This window comes from Oryzias latipes, chromosome 19 (genome assembly GCF_002234675.1).
Source record: "Oryzias latipes chromosome 19, ASM223467v1".
Taxonomy (NCBI): domain Eukaryota; kingdom Metazoa; phylum Chordata; class Actinopteri; order Beloniformes; family Adrianichthyidae; genus Oryzias; species Oryzias latipes.
In genome coordinates, this window is record NC_019877.2 from 21994994 (window position 1) to 22014388 (window position 19395).

Consider the following 19395-nt stretch of genomic DNA (forward strand, 5'->3'; position numbering starts at 1 on the left):
GATTGCATACCGTGTGAAAAGTGCATGATTCCATTCCAGTCAGCGTTTCCAGGAGGAGGCGGGGCGATGATGTCAGTGCTCACTGTTCTCCTGCGTTGTTCATCCTCCCGGCATAGGTACAATAACCGTTCGGCCTACAACTACCGTTTGGGACCTATACCGGCAAACAGTGTTGCCAGATTGGGCGGTTTTGGTTCTAGATTTGCTCGTAAAAATTGGGCGGGTCGGCATAATTTGGGCGATTATAGGGTCAATTGGGTGGGTTTTATTTCCTGATGAAAATATAGTAGCGGACCACGTTAGGCTGGGTGGCAGTTGGAGTTCCGCTAAGCCACTATGTACTAGAGCTCCTTGAACGCACCAGGCCGCGTTTTGGAGGAGCTACCAGCTAATGATTTTTGCCTGATGCTAGCGGTGTCTGTGTTTATCTCACTTACAATGCATGGAAGACACGGAGAATGTTGAGAGATAAGGTTTATTTATTTTGAAGAGTTCCACATGGTATTCTTGTCTCCATGTTTGAGTTCATGAGATCATTCATAGATTCTCCCAGAGTCTCGGCTTCAGCTCCCCTGATGATGGTGTTTCCATCTCTCTGACTGAGTTTGAAAGCTTGCTGCCCCGCGTTAACCAGAGAGGGAAAAATGAAACCAAGGGACCTGAATTATAGTTATTGTCTCGATGAAAATAAAAAAAATCACATGGTTCAGGAGAAGGGTTAGCATTAGGCTAATACGTGCCAACAACATCTAGCCTTGGATTCACTTCATATCCATGCAGTCAATGCTGCAATGTGCATCTTGACTGCAGGTTAATAAATGGGAATAACATCAGATGTCATCTGATGTCAAAAATGATAAGTTTTCTCTTGCTGCAGTAAGCTGATGTTCACTCACTTTGAACTTCTCTTCCATTTCCACTATGGTCACATTCAAAACACACAAACTCCCAACTTCCTCCTGTTGTGTCAAACGTACACATGTGCAAAGATGTGCAGATGAAGAGCACGCTTCCTGACATCAGAGAAAACTTTGCAGAAATATTAAGAAAAGCTTCCTTTTGCTTCAGATCACCGAAGTGTGGCTGTTTTTCTGTCAAAACGTCTTGTGCTATCTTAGATGACCCCACCCTTACATTGACGTGTTCTCCCTACCATGACAAAGGTGGATAAAGGTGGAAAGATTTCATGTAATCCATGGACACCAGTGAAGATCATAAATCATTGAAGAAAAAAGGTTCAGAGCACTGTCTAGTGGGTCTAGATGACCCAACTCCCAATGTAGTCGGGATGTTAAAGTGCTCAGGTTAAAGCAACCTGTTAAAGTGCCTAGGATAGCACAAGGGTTACACAATAACCAGAAGGACATTACGTCAGCCCTTTGAGTCTATGGTGGATGTTTTCCTGCATTAGGGAAGAGCAGCGGCTTTAATCCCAAACAAATTTATGTTGAACATCTTTGATTTTGTCCCTGTAAACGGCATCAAAGTGATCAGCTTCTGCTGCTGTCAGCTGGTTTTTCCAGTCTCCTGATATTCCTGAACAAACACACAACAGAAGGCGGATATTAGACACAGCTAAGCTCAATCAAAGGTTTTCAGTTTTTATCAGAACGTTTGCATGCTTCTGTCTTCCTGCTCCTGGCAGACCGCTCTACTTACCTTTCCTGAGGAACTGAGACTTGGTCGGGTCCATAACCTCGGGAGGAACAGCCGAATAGTTGGACATGTTGTTCTGTTTCATGTTCTTGAACAGACATCGGTCTGCTATTTTGCTGATCACCTCGTCATCCAAAGTCTTTTCCAGGAACTGAGAGATTCTCGCCACCGATTCCTTCAGGTCCTGCGCCACAGAGACACGCCCACCTTAGCTTTGTTACGCTCTACTGTCGGCTTGAGCGACTTCTGATTGTTCTCACCATAATCATCTCCTCATAGGAGATGTACATGATCCTGTCCTTGTCATCAGCGTTCAGCCACCCGCTTACGTGATCGAACCAGGATCCAAAGATAACTGAACACAGTCGGACTCATTCATCACTTTCTTCCCTTGAAATGTCAACATTTATTCCAATTCCTCGCTCGGAAAAGGATATAAAACAGGAGCCCACCTTTTCCATCAAGGAACTTTTGGAGGAACTCGGACTGAGAGTCAGGAGTCACCAGGAAGGAGGCCATCTTGGAATAATGGAAGATGGATGTAAAGACGTCTTTAGGGTTTCTCATGACGTAGATCACCTGCAGAAGAGAAATTTGTGAGGCAGGTCTTTGGGCTGAGGGAGGAAAACCCACACGTAAACTCCATGCAGAGGGGGCCCAGATGGGATTTGAACCAGGGCCCTCCCACTCTGAGGTGACAGTGCTAACCACTACACCACAGTGATTGACTGAAGGTTAAAGTCCCACTCCGATCATGTACTGATCTAGTTTCAAAGAGTTCCCACTGCTCTTTTAGTGATGATGACACAGTTTTTAGCCACCAATCTGTGTGGTTTTCTAGGACATAGTTTCTGCAGAGCGGCTGCCATTCATCAGAGATTCACCCCCCCCCCCCCATTTCCTTTTATGGAGCAGGGACTGCGTGGCTCCGCCCACCGTATTTTCTGCATCACAGATACAATCTTTTCCAAACGAGTTACAGCGATTTGAATAAAGAAGAACTCAGAAAAGCAACTTTAAGCTCAAATTCCATCATCAGAAAAACAAACACAAAACGTGTTAAAAAAACCCACCAAAACCAAGAGTTTGATTGGACCGCGTCTTTAGGAGCAGGACCTGGGCTGTGTCCAGAGCACGTTCGCCATTTTCTAGTGCTGTCCGGATCAAAAATTCTAAAATCCAGATCCCGAGAAATTTCCCAGAAGTGTCTGTGAGAAACCCGTGTTCATGATGATCACTAGATATAGACACGACGTTCTGAGTTGTTTAAATAATTTTTCCAAAATAAAAAGTTTCGAAATAAAAGCTTGATAGAGAAATAACAACAAACGAAATAAAACAGGCAAGTAATTCTATGCAGAACAACAAGGCACCGGGACCTGATGGTTCCCCCATTGAGTTATATAAAACCTTTATTGATAAATTGGCTCCAATACTCAAAGTGGTATATCAAGAGGCATTTAGTTTAGAGAAACTACCACTGACTATAAGTCAGGCTACAATAGTGGTCCTGCATAAGGAGGGTAAAGACCGCCTATAATGCAGCTCCTATAGACCAGTAAGTCTATTAAATAGCGACTACAAGATCCTGACAAAAATTTTGGCTAATAGAATCGATACTATATTGCCAAAGTTATACATTCTGACCAAACTGTTTTTTTACCCAGCAGATAATCATTCTACAACATGCGACGCCTGCTCAACATTCTATATACACAAAACAGACACAAAAATGTGAAATAATAGTCTCTTTAGAGACAGAGAAGGCCTTTGACCGTATCAAATGGAAGTACCTATCCACGGTCCTAGAAAAGTTTAAATTCGGTCCCTCGTTCAAAAAATGGATTAAAAATAATACACTGACCGAAAATATAAACGCAACACTTTTGTTATTGCTCCCATTTCTTGTGCTATGAACTCAAAGATGTGAAACATTTTCCACCTACACAAAATAACCAGTTCTCTGAAATATTGTTCACAAATCTGTCTAAATCTGTGATAGTGAGCACTTCTCCTTTGCCAAGACAATCCATCCCACCTCACAGGTGTGCCATATCAAGATGCTGATTAGACAGCATGATTATTGCACAGGTGTGCCTTAGACTGGCCACATGAAAAGGTCACTCTGAAATCTTCAGTTGTATCACACAGCACAATGCCACAGATGTCGCAAGTTTTGAGGGAGCGTGCAATTGGCATGCTGATAGCAGGAATGTCCACCAGAGCTGTTGCTAGGGAATTGAATGTCCATTTATCCACCATAAGCCGTCTCCAAAGGCGTTTCCGAGAATTTGGCAGCACATCCAACCGGCCTCACAACCGCAGACCACGTGTAACCACACCAGCCCAAGACCTCCACATCTAGCAAGTCCACCTCCAAGATCTTCTGAGACCAGCCACTCGGACAGCTGCTGAAACAATCGGTTTGCATAACCACAGAATTTCTGCACAAACTGTCAGAAACCGTCTCAGGGAAGCTCATCTGCATGCTCGTCCTCCTCATCGAGGTCTCGACCTCACTCCAGTTCGTCGTCGTAACCGACTTGAGTGGGCAAATGCTCACATGTGATGGCGTCTGGCACGTTGGAGAGGTGTTCTCTTCACGGATGAATCCCGATTTACACTGTTAAGGGCAGACGGTAGACAGCGTGTGTGGCGTCGTGTGGGTGAGCGGTTTTCTGATGTCAATGTCGAGTAGCCCATGGTGGTGGTGCGGTTATGGTATGGACAGGCATATGTTATAGGCGAAGAACACAGGTGCATTTCCTTGATGGCATTTTGAATGCACAGGGATACCGTGACAAGATCCTGGGGCCCATTGTTGTGCCATACATCCAACAACATCACCTCATCTTGCAGCATGATAATGCACGGCCCCATGTTGCAAGGATCTGTACACAATTCTTGGAAGCTGAAAACATCCCAGTTCTTGCATGGCCAGCATACTCAGCGGACATGTCACCCATTAAGCATGTTTGGGATTCTCTGGATCGGCGTATACGACAGCGTGTTCCAGTTCCTGCCAATATCCAGCAACTTCGCACAGCCATTGAAGAAGAGTGGACCAACATTCCACAGGCCACAATAGACAACCTGATCAACTCTATGCGAAGGAGATTAAAGATTCAAGATTCAAGAACAACTTTATTATTATTGACATCAGATGACATCTGATGTTATTATTTATTGACTTGGCGATTGAACCATTGGCCGTAGCTCTCAGAGGGGACAACCAGATTGACGGAATTTCCAGAGGGAGTGTTATACATAAAGTGTCACTCTATGTGGACCATTTGTTGTTGTATATCTCTAATCGATCTATATCAATACCTAGACTACTCAAGGTGCTAGATCAATTTGGTCACATTTCTGGATATAAATTGAATTTCACCAAAAGCCTGTTGTTCCCCATTAATAATATTGACAGTGATTTTTCCGCTTTCCCCTTCAAAGTAGAAAAAGAAACATTTAAATACTTAGGAATAAACATCGCACGCACAATGGGGGAACTACGAACTCGAAACTTTGAGTCTTTGTTAGAACAAACATCACAAGACTTAAAAAAATGGTCCACATTACCAACCACACTTTCAGGCAGGATAAATATTATTCAAATGTCCGTCCTACCAGAGTTCTTATATACTTTTCAAACGATTCCTATTTTCATAACTAAACCCATCTTCAGGAACCTAGATCGAATGGTAGCGGTTTTTATTTAGAATAAGTCAAATCCTAGAATGAAAAAGACCTATTTGGAGGTACCAAAGGACGCAGGAGGGCTAGGACTCCCAAATTTTATTCTCTACTACTGGGCAGCCAACATCACCAAATTATTGCATTGGAAGCACCTATATGAGACCAATGAAGGGGAAGTTTGGGCACAAATGGAACTGATGTCCAATCCAATGCCACTGCTAACTTCATCATTATCTCAAAATCGACCACAACAAAACATGAACCCAATTGTTAGAGCTTCTATCCAGATATGGTTCCAGTTCAGGAAACATTTCGCACTTCAACAAGCCAGCAGATTTTTCCCCATCTTCTTTAACCCATTCTTCCTGCCCTCTGTCACAGACAATGCCTTTAAAAGCTGGCATATCAAAGGTCTAAAGTTCTTCTATCAACTTTTTTCAGGCAATGGTTTTTGCGCATTTGATAGTCTGATCAGGGATTCCAACGTATCCGCCTCACACATGTTCAGATATTTACAAAAAAGTAGTTTTGCAAAGACCCCGTACTCTTCATTTCCCTATTTACCGCCTAAAAATGAAGTGGACACCCTTTTAGAATTAGATCCTTTCGGCAAGAAAACAATTTCAAATGTTTACAAACTTTTGCTGGATATGAAACCTATTAAATGGGTAAAAACGAAAACCAGTTGGGAAAAAGATATTGAAGTCAATTTGTCGGAAGGAGAGTGGGAATCCTGTCTGACTCGTATACACAGTTCGTCACTCTGCATTCGTCATGGTCTAATTCAATTCAAAATACTTCACTGTCTCCATTATACAGGAGAGAGAAAGCAAAGATTTTTCCAGGTGCCGATCCTGCCTGCCCAAGATGCAGACATGTACCAGCTACTGAGGGTCACATGATTTGGTCCTGTCCCAATCTTCACAATTACTGGGGAAATATATTTCAGGTCCTGTCCCATATCTATGGAAAAGAATTGACACCTGACTTTCGGATTGGTATTTTTGGAATTATGACACCTCAACATAAAGCAAACAAATCTCAGGAAAATGCCATTGCTTTTGCCCCTCTACTCGCACGTAGATTGATTTTAATCCACTGGAAATCTGACAAAGCTCCGTCAGTCTCCCAATGGTTAAAAGAGTTACTTTCCTTCCTGCCTTTAGAAAAGCTCAGAGACAGGGTAAAATCAACTCAACAAAAACTTTCGGTGACGTGGCACCCCCTGATTGAATTTTTGAAAACATTTACTTTTAATGTTTAAGAACTTGCATGTGAGAAATTGAGACTGTTATCAATAACTTTGTTTTTTTCTTAGTGTTCCATCATCTGTCTTTAGAGCCTAGGGTGGGTTGGGTGGGAGGGTATTTTTATTTTCTATTTATTTATTTATTTTTTATTTTATTTTATATATTTATTTATTTTTGCTTGTTTTGTTTTTATTCTTGTCTGTTCTGCCTTATTTCTTAGTTATATTCTACTTTCTACCTGTTGCTTGCTTATGCATAATAACTTTTTTTTTTTGTTTCCGGTCCATATCTATAAATATGAGCCCAACAATGCTGTAACAGTATACTGTGGATGAAAAGCTGACAAATAAAGTTTAAAAAAAAAAAAAGTGTTGAAATGTACTTTTGTAATAACTCATCAATGTTTTCATTATTAGATCACAGCGGATCCAGTAATAGTTGCCATAAAACGCTTGTTTGGATTAGACTTTCACTTTGTGTCATTGGTGACGTAATGTCTACTTTTTCAAAGAAAAGCTGTGAGCGTGGCGTCCAAATCGCTCGTTTTTATGGTTACATCGTTTTTTTCGAGGTTAGGGAGGGAATTGGGAGCAGAGGCGTTACTGCTGTTGCTAAGCAACGATCCAGACAAATGAAAACAATCATCGTTTAGAAATCACAAACTCTTGTTTTCAAATGCAGACGACAAGAGAACCGACTTTATCACCACATTGGCGACAACTGCGTTCAGTGGTCAAGTGGAGCAGTGTCTGTCCTGAGACTGGAACCTTATGGGTTCAAATCCACAGGCGGGTCATAGAGACTCCCCCCCGTTTGCATTAAGAGTTTAAAAGACGTTTTTTCTTCTGTCACCATCGCATAAACCACCAAGCAGCACAGATCTGGGCTTTATCTGACAAGATAGACCTGTGTGTGTCGTCTCTGCTACAGGTTCTTGACTCCTGCTGTACAACAGTGATCCAGTTAATGCAATAAAGAAAGACAACACGAGCGTCTCTGCTGACTCAGAAACGTCCGTTCACTGCAGCTGGTCTTGTCAAGCTATTGCCAGACTAAAGTCCTGCAGTAAGAGCTGGGATTGAGTCTGTGACAGGCTTCAGCGGGCAGGAAGTGACATCACCACTGTCTGTCTGTCTGAAATGTCTTGGCGTTTACCTTTGGTTTAGCCTTGAAGAAGGACGGGGGCATCATGCTGTAGTGGAAGTGAGTGGTGAGCATGCGTGGAGACGGCCTCCCCTCCAGGTTCAGTGTGGAAGCTCGGACCTCCTCCAGCCATGGAACCCGGTCCCAGTTGGGAATGGTCTCCACAGAGGCGGGGTCCCCCCCACTGACGATCAGAGGGACCACCTCCTGCATCCAAGTCGTACCTGCACCCAGTGACAATGAACTGACCGATGCAGTCATGTACAACCCAACGCAGGAACATTCTTGATTTTTCTTTAAAAAGTTCAAATTAAAAAGTTCAGAATTACTAACACCTAGTTATGTTTAAAAAAAGACGCTTCATAGGTTCAGACAGCTCTGTTCCTACCCCCAAAAAAAGTAGAAATTCACAGTATTCCCCCCCCCCCCCCCCCCCCCCAAAAGAGGGTCACATCTACAAAATGTCAGTAGTTTTTGTTTTAGTCACATTGGCCCCTAAAGGAACTGATTGCTCCTTGAAACCATAATCTATCCTTATGGAAGTCCTATTAAATGTCCTCTGTCCGTCATTCTGTTTCAGTTTGGATGTTGAATTATAAACAGACGCTCAGCGAGTTAAGATTGTCAGTATCTACAGCATTACTTCCATAAAACATGACAAGCTGCTGCTGATAAAGAGATAATACACAGAACATCCCCGAGCAACGACATCCACAGTTTGGACTCACATAAAAAGAAGGAAAGTACACTTTTCTATTGTGTGTAAAAGTTGCAGGTTCACTTCCTGCCTTGCCACAAACGTGTCCAAGTGTCCTTGGGCAAAACACTGAACCCCACATAGCTCCTGCAGTAAACCCTTCATGGAAATTTTCAGGGAAACATCAACAAAAAGACCAGGATTCTGCAGTTTCCCTTTGGAAAGTGCCATCCTGTGGACCCTAGTGCATGCTGGGAGAAAATCTGACAGTATTCTGCAGTTTTCTCGTCACATCATGTCACAAAATCATGTGAGTCTCAGGAACTTACCGTAAACAACTAAGCATTGTGGGAAAATGAAGAAGTGTAAGATTTTCTTTTAAAATGAAGTGTTCAAGAATATTCCAGAATGTTTCTTTGTGTTTCAGCTGAAAACTGTTTTTGTTAGGTTTTTCCTGGAAACAGCAGAGTGCATTGTGGGAGTTGACGTCTGCATTTGTTAGTGCTTGTTGCACCATAGGTTTTGCATCTATGCATGCCTGCTCTGTGTCAGCAGGTTACACCAAAGTTCTAGTCTTTCCAAAATGCAGCTGGTTGATGATGAGGCAGTTTTGTGGACGATGAAGGTAACAGCTGATAACAGCTTAGTGGTTGAATACATTAATAACCAGTGAGGAACTGGCCAACTCTGAAAGAGTTAACTCTAAGTTCACAGTAAAGTCAGTCACTGTGGTTTTCTGGGTGTTGTCCTCGTTTGTCTCTCATAGTTGAGGTTTTTAACTATGATAGAAATTACAGCCTCTCATCTTTTAACTGGGAGAACTTGCACAATTGGTGGCTGACTGAATACTTTTTGCCCCACTGTCCATTTAAGGGGTCTATGTGGCAGAGGCGGTCCTGGCCCTGGGTGAAACACTTTCCAGCCTCGCCCCGCAGGAACAAAATATGTCATTAATTTACCTTTATTAATCATATCAGTAAAACATACTGGTATGTTGAAGTCATGATTAAGATATAGTGTGTAGTTAGTTCACACTAAACGCACATCAGTTTGTGTTTTCTCTCTGGAGGCTGCTTCTGGTAAAAATTCCCACATTTTTCTGTTTTTTTTCTTGATCTGAATACAATCCCGACATGAATTATTAATAAATTCCTGACATTTCTGTTGTCATCAATGGAAATTGAAGGATATACTCATATTCTAACAAAATAGACAAACGATTGTTTTCATGACATCTGAAACATTGACCGTATATGAGAATAGATTAGATGAATTCCACCAATGAGATAATTAACTAGACTAGTTAATTAGACCAGTCTAAAGACTAGTCTAATTAACCCCTGTGCTATCTTAGATGCCCCCACACTTACATTGACGTGTTCTCCCTACCATGACAAAGGTGGATAAAGGTGGAAAGATTTCATGTAATCCATGGACACCAGTGAAGATCACAAATCATTGAAGAAAAAAGGTTCAGAGCACTGTCTAGTGGGTCTAGATGACCCAACTCCCAATGTTAAAGTGCCTTGGATAGCACAAGGGTTACGTGAAACCTTCATTAGTCAAATGTTGCTCCACATTTGACTCCAACAGTAAATTTGGTTGTATTTTCATTTCGGCCCCCGCCTGCATTCTTTCATCCTTGGAGTGTTTTTCTTCTTTCTAAACTGGACTCTGGTGTTTTTATTTGATTTTTCTCCATTTTCCACAACCTTGAATAGACTTTTCTGTCTGTCTGTCTAACACCAGAGTGGAGATGATGGAAACAGATTCACTTTGTTTCTGCTATGGAGGAGGTCAGTCTCTAACAGGGACCTTCATGGGCCAGAAGCAGTGATGCAACATCCCCGCCTGGACTTGACCTAGATCCTGCAGCTGCAGGCAAAAGTCTCTGCTGTCCGAACGGAGATCAGCGCAAACACGAACCGTCTGCATGAGCTGTGCAGCTGGACCCAGACTGCACAGACAGACAGACCATCCAACCCCAGGCAGCTCACCTGATTTCGGATAGGTGACAATCAGAACATCCTGAGGGCGGAAGGTAAAGTTCTGGAAGTAGTCCAGGCTCGCCTCGGTGTGGATCAGTTTCGGTACGTAGACCCCCCGGTACAGGAAGTATAAGTCCGCCTCGGTCATGTCGGTCCGCCGCGTCGCTGCGAGCTAAAGACTTTCTTCTTCCTGCCTGCCTGCAACCCTGTGAGCACAGCATGAGAGGGAGGGGTTCAGGAGCCGCCACACACACGCAGGAAAAACTCATGTGATGACAGCAACTCACAGTCTGAACGCTGTTGGAGACATTTCTTCTCTAAAAAAGGATTTATTTGATCTGTTTTACAGAGTTCCCAGAGCTCGTTTAACAATGATGAGTTTTTCATCCTACATACATCCAAAAACCTGTCAAAGTCGAGGACATCATAGTTTCTGCATATGGAAGCGTTTCTGTAGCATCATTCAAAATAAAAGTCAATGCCAAAAATGCTTTTTCATTTTCAAAATAAAGCAGCATTCGTTGACTCAAAAATAAAATCAAACATCTATCCACCAAGCGGCTTATTCTTTTTCTATTTCAACACCGCTCATTCTAGGGCTGCACGATACGAGGAAAACTTGCAAAAAATGCAAAGAGGGGATTGCATACCGTGTGAAAAAAGCATGATTCCATTCCAGTCAGCGTTTCCAGGAGGAGCCGGGGGGATGATGTCAGTGCTCACTGTTCTCCTGCGTTGTTCATCCTCCCGGCATAGGTACAATAACCGTTCGGCCTACAACTACCGTTTGGGACCTATACCGGCAAACAGTGTTGCCAGATTGGGCGGTTTTGGTTCTAGATTTGCTCGTAAAAATTGGGCGGGTTGGCATAATTTGGGCGATTATGGGGTCAATTGGGTGGGTTTTATTTCCTGATGAAAATATAGTAGCGGACCATGTTAGGCTGGGTGGCAGTTGGAGTTCCGCTAAGCCACTATGTACTAGAGCTCCTTGAACGCACCAGGCCGCGTTTTGGAGGAGCTACCAGCTAATGATTTTTGCCTGATGCTAGCGGTGTCTGTGTTTATCTCACTTACAATGCATGGAAGACACGGAGAATGTTGAGAGATCAAGTTTATTTATTTTGAAGAGTTCCACATGGTATTCTTGTCTCCATGTTTGAGTTCATGAGATCATTCAGAGATTCTCCCAGAGTCTCGGCTTCAGCTCCCCTGATGACGGTGTTTCCATCTCTCTGACTGAGTTTGAAAGCTTGCTGCCCCGCGTTAACCAGAGAGGGAAAAATGAAACCAAGGGACCTGAATTATAGTTATTGTCTCGATGAAAATAAAAAAAATCACATGGTTCAGGAGAAGGGTTAACATTAGGCTAATACATGCCAACAACATCTAGCCTTGGATTCACTTCATATCCATGCAGTCAATGCTGCAATGTGCATCTTGACTGCAGGTTAATGAATAACATCAGCCGTTATTCTGTTTGGACATGACTGGAAACATGAATTCACATGATTGTTTACACGGTTTCTCTGGACGAAGCAGCATTTCTGTGTTCAAAAGCTGCCTCCGTTAGCTCACACACCGTCCCAGAGCCGCTCCTCTGCTTGGAGAGCCGGTTCTCCCGAGTCCGGCTGCTCGCTGATGCAGAGCGACCGGCTGGACTACGGTCTGAAGCCTCCTCTGGAGCGCACACCGTAACAAAGCACCCTCCCTTGCCCGGTAAGACGAAGCTACAGTTCCGACTGCTCTGATCCGAGACACGGTTACCGGTGCCGGCCAAACCGAGTGAGCACTGACATCATCGCCCCCCGTCTTCCTGGAAATGCTGACCGGAATTGAGTAATGCACTTTTCACAAGGTGGATCTGATAACTATAATGCAATCCCCTCTTTGCATTTTCGCTTTAATGATGTCACAGAATGAGCGATGTTGAAGTAGAAAATGAAAAAGCACTTTAGAGGATTGATTTTTAATTAGGTTTTTCTAATTGAATTTTGCTACACTTACACGTACACACTACACTTACACGCTGCATTTACCAGAGAACCTTTTGAAAAAGAAATGTCAAGTACCATTTTCTTTATCATTTTAATTAAGTGACAGAATGAGCGGTGTTAAAGAAGAAAACGGAAAAGCAGTTTGGCGGATTTATATTTCATTTTATTCATTTATTAGCTTTATTTTGAAAATGAAAAAGAATTTCTGGCATTTACTTTTATTTTGAATGATGCCACAGAAATGCTTCCATATATGCAGAGCGGCAGGAGCTCATCAGAAATCACCTCCGAACGTTGAACGTTGGGAGTGGGGTCATCTAAACCAGTGTTTTTCAACCTTTTTTGAGCCACGGCACACTTTAACCTTGACAAAAATCCCGCGGCACACCAGCATCCAAAAAAAAAAAAGCAGAAATTCATGGTCTGTATTGATCGACAGCCCCCCCCGCCCGCAATCTCACGTGCATTTGGGTGATAATTGTGGCCGGAAAAGCAGGAAGTTGCGGCTGTTTTTTTCTAAGAGATGAAATGAAAGTTAAATTAGAAAATTAAGAAACTGTTTGTTTGTTGTGGTTTCAAGACGTTTCATAAGGACAACTCATTGTGCGCTGGGACACTGGCCCTTTAAGCCAATGCATCATGGGAAATGTAGTGTCAAAACTGCCGAAAAATTGCAGAAAGACTCGCGTCTCTGAGCTTCATTGTTTTGTTCACTTGTTCCATGGTCTGACACCGGACTCTGTGGAAAGCTACACCACTAAGGACGAGCTTTAGCTGATGTTTTTGTTAGAACTGAGCGACTTTATCAGCAGAATTAAGAACAAGGAAGTGAAGACTTTAAGCACTTCTGATTGGTCAGAGTGATGACATGTGATGAAGCCTTCAAGAATGATTGGCGGAGACAGTTAAAGGGGCGGGACTTTTCCGCAAACTGTCATAGCTGCAGGTTATTCGCGGTACAGTCATTGTTATCAAAATGTCTTTAATAGAATTAAATAAACACAAAGAAAAAGTAATTTAAAGATCTTTTATATTCCTAACTACTCAGTGTTTTATCAGGGCCTGTTTGGATGAACAAAGAGCTGATTTCCTGGAGATGAAAAATGTTTTTAGATCAGTTAATGAGGGCAATTTCCCACGGCACACTTGACCATCTCCCACGGCACACTAGTGTGCCGCGGCACACTGGTTGAAAAACACTGATCTAGACCCACTAGACAGTGCTCTGAAACTTTTTTCTTCTATTATTTGTGATCGTCACTGGTGTCCATGGATTACATGAAATCTTTCCACCTTTATCCACCTTTGTTATGGTAGGAATAACACGTCAAAGTAAGGGTGGGGTCATCTAAGATAGCACAAGGGTTAATCGCCTCCTCTAAGGTCATTGGGGCCTGATAGACAATGATCTGTGGTTGGAATGAAGCTCAGATGCTAATCGGCCGTTTGTGTCAAAGGTTAGAAGCGGCTTTTCTGTCACATCCAAAAGCTTTTTAGACGTAAAGGCGCTGTTTCAGCAGAACCAGCGTTGGTTACTGTTTAACCCTGTCCCTGATAGAAGCACAAAGTCAAGTTTAACTGCAGCGATAAGATCATTGATTCACCTGTTGCTGAGAGAAACAATATTTACCAAACCCACTTCATGGAAGCAATGACCGCCAGAGAAGGAGCACATTCTTATCCATTTTATTGATTGATATGAAGGTACAGGGTGGCACGCAAGCAAAGGAAGAGAAAACAACCTTTTGTGCTAGTTTATACAAAAGGAGGGCAACAGAAATGTCTGTACCTGGGACTGGAGGTGAAGGACCCAAAATGCAGGAGACCTGGCACGGTGGCAGAAACAAAAACTTTGAATGAATAATCTGAGATATGACAAAAACCACGGAAAAAAAAAGGTTGCAGAGCAGATCACCTGAAAACCAGACCCTTGGGGGGTGACATGATGATCCCCTCGTCAGAAACAGACATGAAGAGGAACGGTCCCGACAACCCTCTCCAGGGACAGGACACGTGAAAGGGAGCGGCCCCGGCGACCATCCTCGGGAACAGGAAACATGTCTAAGGGGAAAGAAACAGCAACCCTCCTCAGGGACAGACATGTGAAGAGGAGCGGCGCCAGCGATCCTCCTCAGGGACAGGACATGTGAAGGGGAGCGGCACCGGCAATCCTCTTCAGGGACAGGACACGTGAAGAGGAGCGGCCCCAACGATCCTCCTTAGGGACAGGACACGTGAAGGGGAGCGGCGCCGGCGATCCTCTTCAGGGACAGGACACGCGAAGGGGACTGGCCCCGGCGATCCTCCTCAAGGACAGGATACGTGAAAAGGAGCGGCTACCCTCCTGTGAGGGCAGAACCCACTGCCCCACAGCTAAGTTAAGTTCATTTGTTATATTTTTCTCTTGAATAAACCATTTCATTTTATTTCACACATTTCATAACAAAATTGACTTAATGACTTGTGCACACATTTAGTTAATTTTGTATTGTTTTGAGTAATTCTATTCTTTGAGTTCTGTTTGAGGCCTGATGCTGGGGCAGAGGCTGGAGCAGGAAACTTCCTGATGATGTGGCAGTGGGAGGAGCTGAAGAAGTTCCTGATGACTTGGAAAGGGAGGAGCATGGACAACTTCCATTTGGAGAAGATGGAGGGGAAAGACGAAGTGTATTCTTATGTTGGACTATTGTTTGTATTTTTTGGAATATGTTAAGCTTGCTTTGAGGTACAAGTTCAGTTTCTGTTGAAGCGTTAAATTACTAGTAATTTACTACTTTAATTAATATTTAGGTTTTGAATGTTTTGTATTTGTGCTCCCCTCCCTATTATGTCATTGGTCTGATCAGCCAGTATAAAATCTCCCTAATGTTTCCTGTAAGGGGGTCAGTTTGAGTTCAGTTGGTTTGAGCTTTTGTTATTGATTCGCTCAGTTACATTTTTGTTAAGTTGACCCCATTTTAATTTGAGCCCCTGTCGTGTTGTGTTGGGTAAAATAAAAACCCCTGATTTGAAGATCTTTTTGTCCTGTGGCTCAATCTCTGCCGAGCGGACCCTGACACCTCCTCAGGGATGGACATGTGAATAGGAGCGGCCCTGGCGATCCTCCTCAGGGACAAGACAAGTGAAGAGGAGCGAACCCAGTGATCTTCTTCAGGGACAGGACACGTGAAGGGGAGCGGCCCCAGCGATCCTCCTCAGGGACAGGACACGTGAAGGGAAGCGGCGCCGGAGATCCTCTTCAGGGACAGGACACGTGATGGGGAGTGGCCCGGGCGATCCTCCTCAGGGACAGGACACGTGAAGGGGAGCAGCGCCGGCGATCCTCTTCAGGGACAGGACACGTGAAGGGGAGTGGCCCGGGCGATCCTCCTCAGGGACAGGACACGTGAAGAGGAGCGGTCCAAGCGATTCTCCTCAGGGACAGGACACGTGAAGGGGAGCGGCCCCAGTGATCCTCCTCAGGGACAGGACACGTGAAGGGGAGCGGCGCCGGCGATCCTCTTCAGGGACAGGACACGTGAAGGGGAGCGGTCCCAGCGATTCTCCTCAGGGACAGGACACGTGAAGGGGAGCGGCCCCGGCGATCTTCCTCAGGGACAGGATACGTGAAGAGGAGCGGCTACCCTCCTCAGGGATGGACATGTGAAGAAGAGCGGCCCTGGCGATCCTCCTCAGGGACAAGACAAGTGAAGAGGAGCGGCCCCGGTGATCCTCCTCAGGGACAGGACACGTGAAGGGGAGCGGCCCCAGCGATCCTCCTCAGGGACAGGACACGTGAAGGGGAGCGGCGCCGGCGATCCTCTTCAGGGACAGGACACGTGAAGAGGAGCGGCCCCAGCGATCCTCCTCAGGGACAGGACACGTGAAGGGGAGCGGCCCCAGCGATCCTCCTCAGGGACAGGACATGTGAAGGGGAGCGGCACCGGCAATCCTCTTCAGGGACAGGACACGTGAAGAGGAGCGGCCCCAACGATCCTCCTTAGGGACAGGACACGTGAAGGGGAGCGGCGCCAGCGATCCTCTTCAGGGACAGGACACGCGAAGGGGACTGGCCCTGGCGATCCTCCTCAAGGACAGGATACGTGAAAAGGAGCGGCTACCCTCCTCAGGGATGGACATGTGAATAGGAGCGGCCCTGGCGATCCTCCTCAGGGACAAGACAAGTGAAGAGGAGCGAACCCAGTGATCTTCTTCAGGGACAGGACACGTGAAGGGGAGCGGCCCCAGCGATCCTCCTCAGGGACAGGACACGTGAAGGGGAGCGGCGCCGGCGATCCTCTTCAGGGACAGGACACGTGAAGGGGAGTGGCCCGGGCGATCCTCCTCAGGGACAGGACACGTGAAGGGGAACAGCGCCGGCGATCCTCTTCAGGGACAGGACACGTGAAGGGGAGTGGCCCGGGCGATCCTCCTCAGGGACAGGACACGTGAAGAGGAGCGGTCCCAGCGATTCTCCTCAGGGATAGGACACGTGAAGGGGAGCGGCCCCAGTGATCCTCCTCAGGGACAGGACACGTGAAGGGGAGCGGCGCCGGCGATCCTCTTCAGGGACAGGACACGTGAAGGGGAGCGGTCCCAGCGATTCTCCTCAGGGACAGGACACGTGAAGGGGAGCGGCCCCAGTGATCCTCCTCAGGGACAGGACACGTGAAGGGGAGCGGCCCCAGCGATCCTCCTCAGGGACAGGACACGTGAAGGGGAGCGGCGCCGGCGATCCTCTTCAGGGACAGGACACATGAAGAGGAGCGGCCCCAGCGATCCTCCTCAGGGACAGGACACGTGAAGGGGAGCGGCCCCAGTGATCCTCCTCAGGGACAGGATACGTGAAGGGGAGCGGCGCCGGCGATCCTCTTCAGGGACAGGACACGTGAAGGGGACTGGCCCCGGCGATCCTCCTCAGGGACAGACACGTGAAGGGCAGCGGCCCCGGCGATCCTCCTCAGGGACAGACATGTGAAGAAGAGCAGCCTCGGCAATCCTCCTCAGGGACCGCAGACGTGAAGGGAGCGGCCCCGACGATCTTCCTCAGGGACAGGATACGTGAAGGGGAGCGGCCCTGGCCATCCTCAAGGACAAGACACGTGAAGAAGAGCGGCCCCGGCGAGCTTCCTCAGGGACAGGACACGTGAAAAGGAGCGGCCCCAGCAATCCTCCTCAGGGACAGGACACATGAAGGGGGAGCGGCCCCAGCGATCCTCCTCAGGGACAGGACAGGTGAAGGGGAGCGGCCCCGGAGATCATCCTCAGGAACAGGAAACATGTCTGAGGGGGAAGAAAAGCTACCCTCTTCAGGAACAGGCATGTGAAGAGGAGCGGCCCCGGCGATCCTCCTCAGGGAAAAGACACGTGAAGGGGAGCGGCCCTGGCCATCCTCAAGGACAAGACACGTGAAGAAGAGCGGCCCCGGCGAGCTTCCTCAGGGACAGGACACGTGAAAAGGAGCGGCCCCAGCAATCCTCCTCAGGGACAGGACACGTGAAGGGGAGCGGCGCCGGCAATCCTCTTCAGGGACAGCCTGTGAAGGGGAGCGGCCCCGGCAATCCTCCTCAGGGACAGGACACATGAAGGGGAGTTGCCCCGGCGATCCTGCTCAGGGACAGACACGTGAAGGGGAGCGGCCCAGGCGATTCTCCTCAGGGACAGGACATGTGAAGGGGACATGTTGTTTTTTGCAAACATGTCACGATGAAGTGTCATAAAACAAGCAAACGCAGGTGAAACTGGTGTCATGTCAATAAGGTTATTTATTATTTGACCCTTAGAGTTTTAACATTTAATTGATGGAGGGAGGAGAGAAAATATGAAAACCTTCCTATAATTTAATAACTAATAGAAGAATCATCATTTCTAATTTAAAGGTTGTAAATTAAAATTACAAAATAATTTAAAAGAAATTTACCATCTCAGTTTGTTTTGAGAACTTATTTGTTCAAATTTAAGAACAATGTTTGTTTGTTTATTTGTTATTGTTTGTTTTATTTCAGGAATCAGGAATTTTCTTTTTCATTTTATCACAGTGACAAAGAAAAATTAGGTTCTCTGGTCCCGGGCCAGCCGTTTACAGTGAGAAGGCACGAATAAGTAAATATCAATATAATATTGAGTATTGCACAGTGAGGATATATTATAGTATTGCACAGTCCTATGATATTGCACTTGACATTTAGCAAGTTGTCCATGGGGTGGGGAGTGGGGGGTGACAGTGATCTTCCAGAGTTCAACAGTCTGACTGCTTCTGGAAAGAAACTGTTCCTCATCTGGTGGTCCTAATCTTTATGCTCTGTAGCTCCTGCCTGAGGGGAGCAGGGGGAACAGAGTGGGTAAGGGGTGGGTGGGTTCTTTCAGGATGGGGGAGGCTCGTTTCCTGCATCTGCTCTCATAGATGTCAGTGGTGGTCTGCAGGCTGCAACCCACAGTCTTCAGCTTTAGTCACTCGTTGCAGAGGACGTTCTCCACCACACACCTGTAGAAGGACAGGACGCTCTCCACTACACACCTGTAGAAGGACAGGACGCTCTCCACCATACACCTGTAGAAGGACAGGACGCTCTCCACCACACACCTGTAGAAGGACAGGACGCTCTCCACCACACACCTGTAGAAGGACAGGACGCTCTCCACTACACACCTGTAGAAGGACAGGACGCTCTCCACCACACACCTGTACAAGGACAGGACACTCTCCACCACACACCTGTAGAAGGACAGGACGCTCTCCACTACACACCTGTAGAAGGACAGGACGCTCTCCACCACACACCTGTAGAAGGACAGGACGCTCTCCACTACACACCTGTAGAAGGACAGGACGCTCTCCACCACACACCTGTACAAGGACAGGACGCTCTCCACCACACACCTGTAGAAGGACAGGACGTTCTCCACCACACACCTGTACAAGGACAGGACGCTCTCCACCACACACCTGTAGAAGGACAGGACGCTCTCCACCACACACCTGTAGAAGG

At 46.1% G+C, this 19395-nt stretch overlaps 1 protein-coding gene across 1 annotated transcript; it reads right to left on the bottom strand.

Annotated features, from left to right (window-relative positions):
- Positions 1 to 459: 459 nt before the first annotated feature.
- Positions 460 to 10665, bottom strand: LOC101174401 (sulfotransferase family cytosolic 2B member 1-like). The gene is made up of 6 exons (XM_023949372.1): positions 10440 to 10665; positions 7758 to 7969; positions 2109 to 2235; positions 1917 to 2011; positions 1660 to 1840; positions 460 to 1536 (listed from the first exon to the last, which is right to left on the bottom strand). Exons 1-6 carry the CDS (start codon positions 10576 to 10578, stop codon positions 1427 to 1429), a joined length of 864 nt encoding a protein of 287 aa, XP_023805140.1. The 5' UTR covers positions 10579 to 10665; the 3' UTR covers positions 460 to 1426.
- Between the last annotated feature and the right edge of the window lie 8730 nt (positions 10666 to 19395).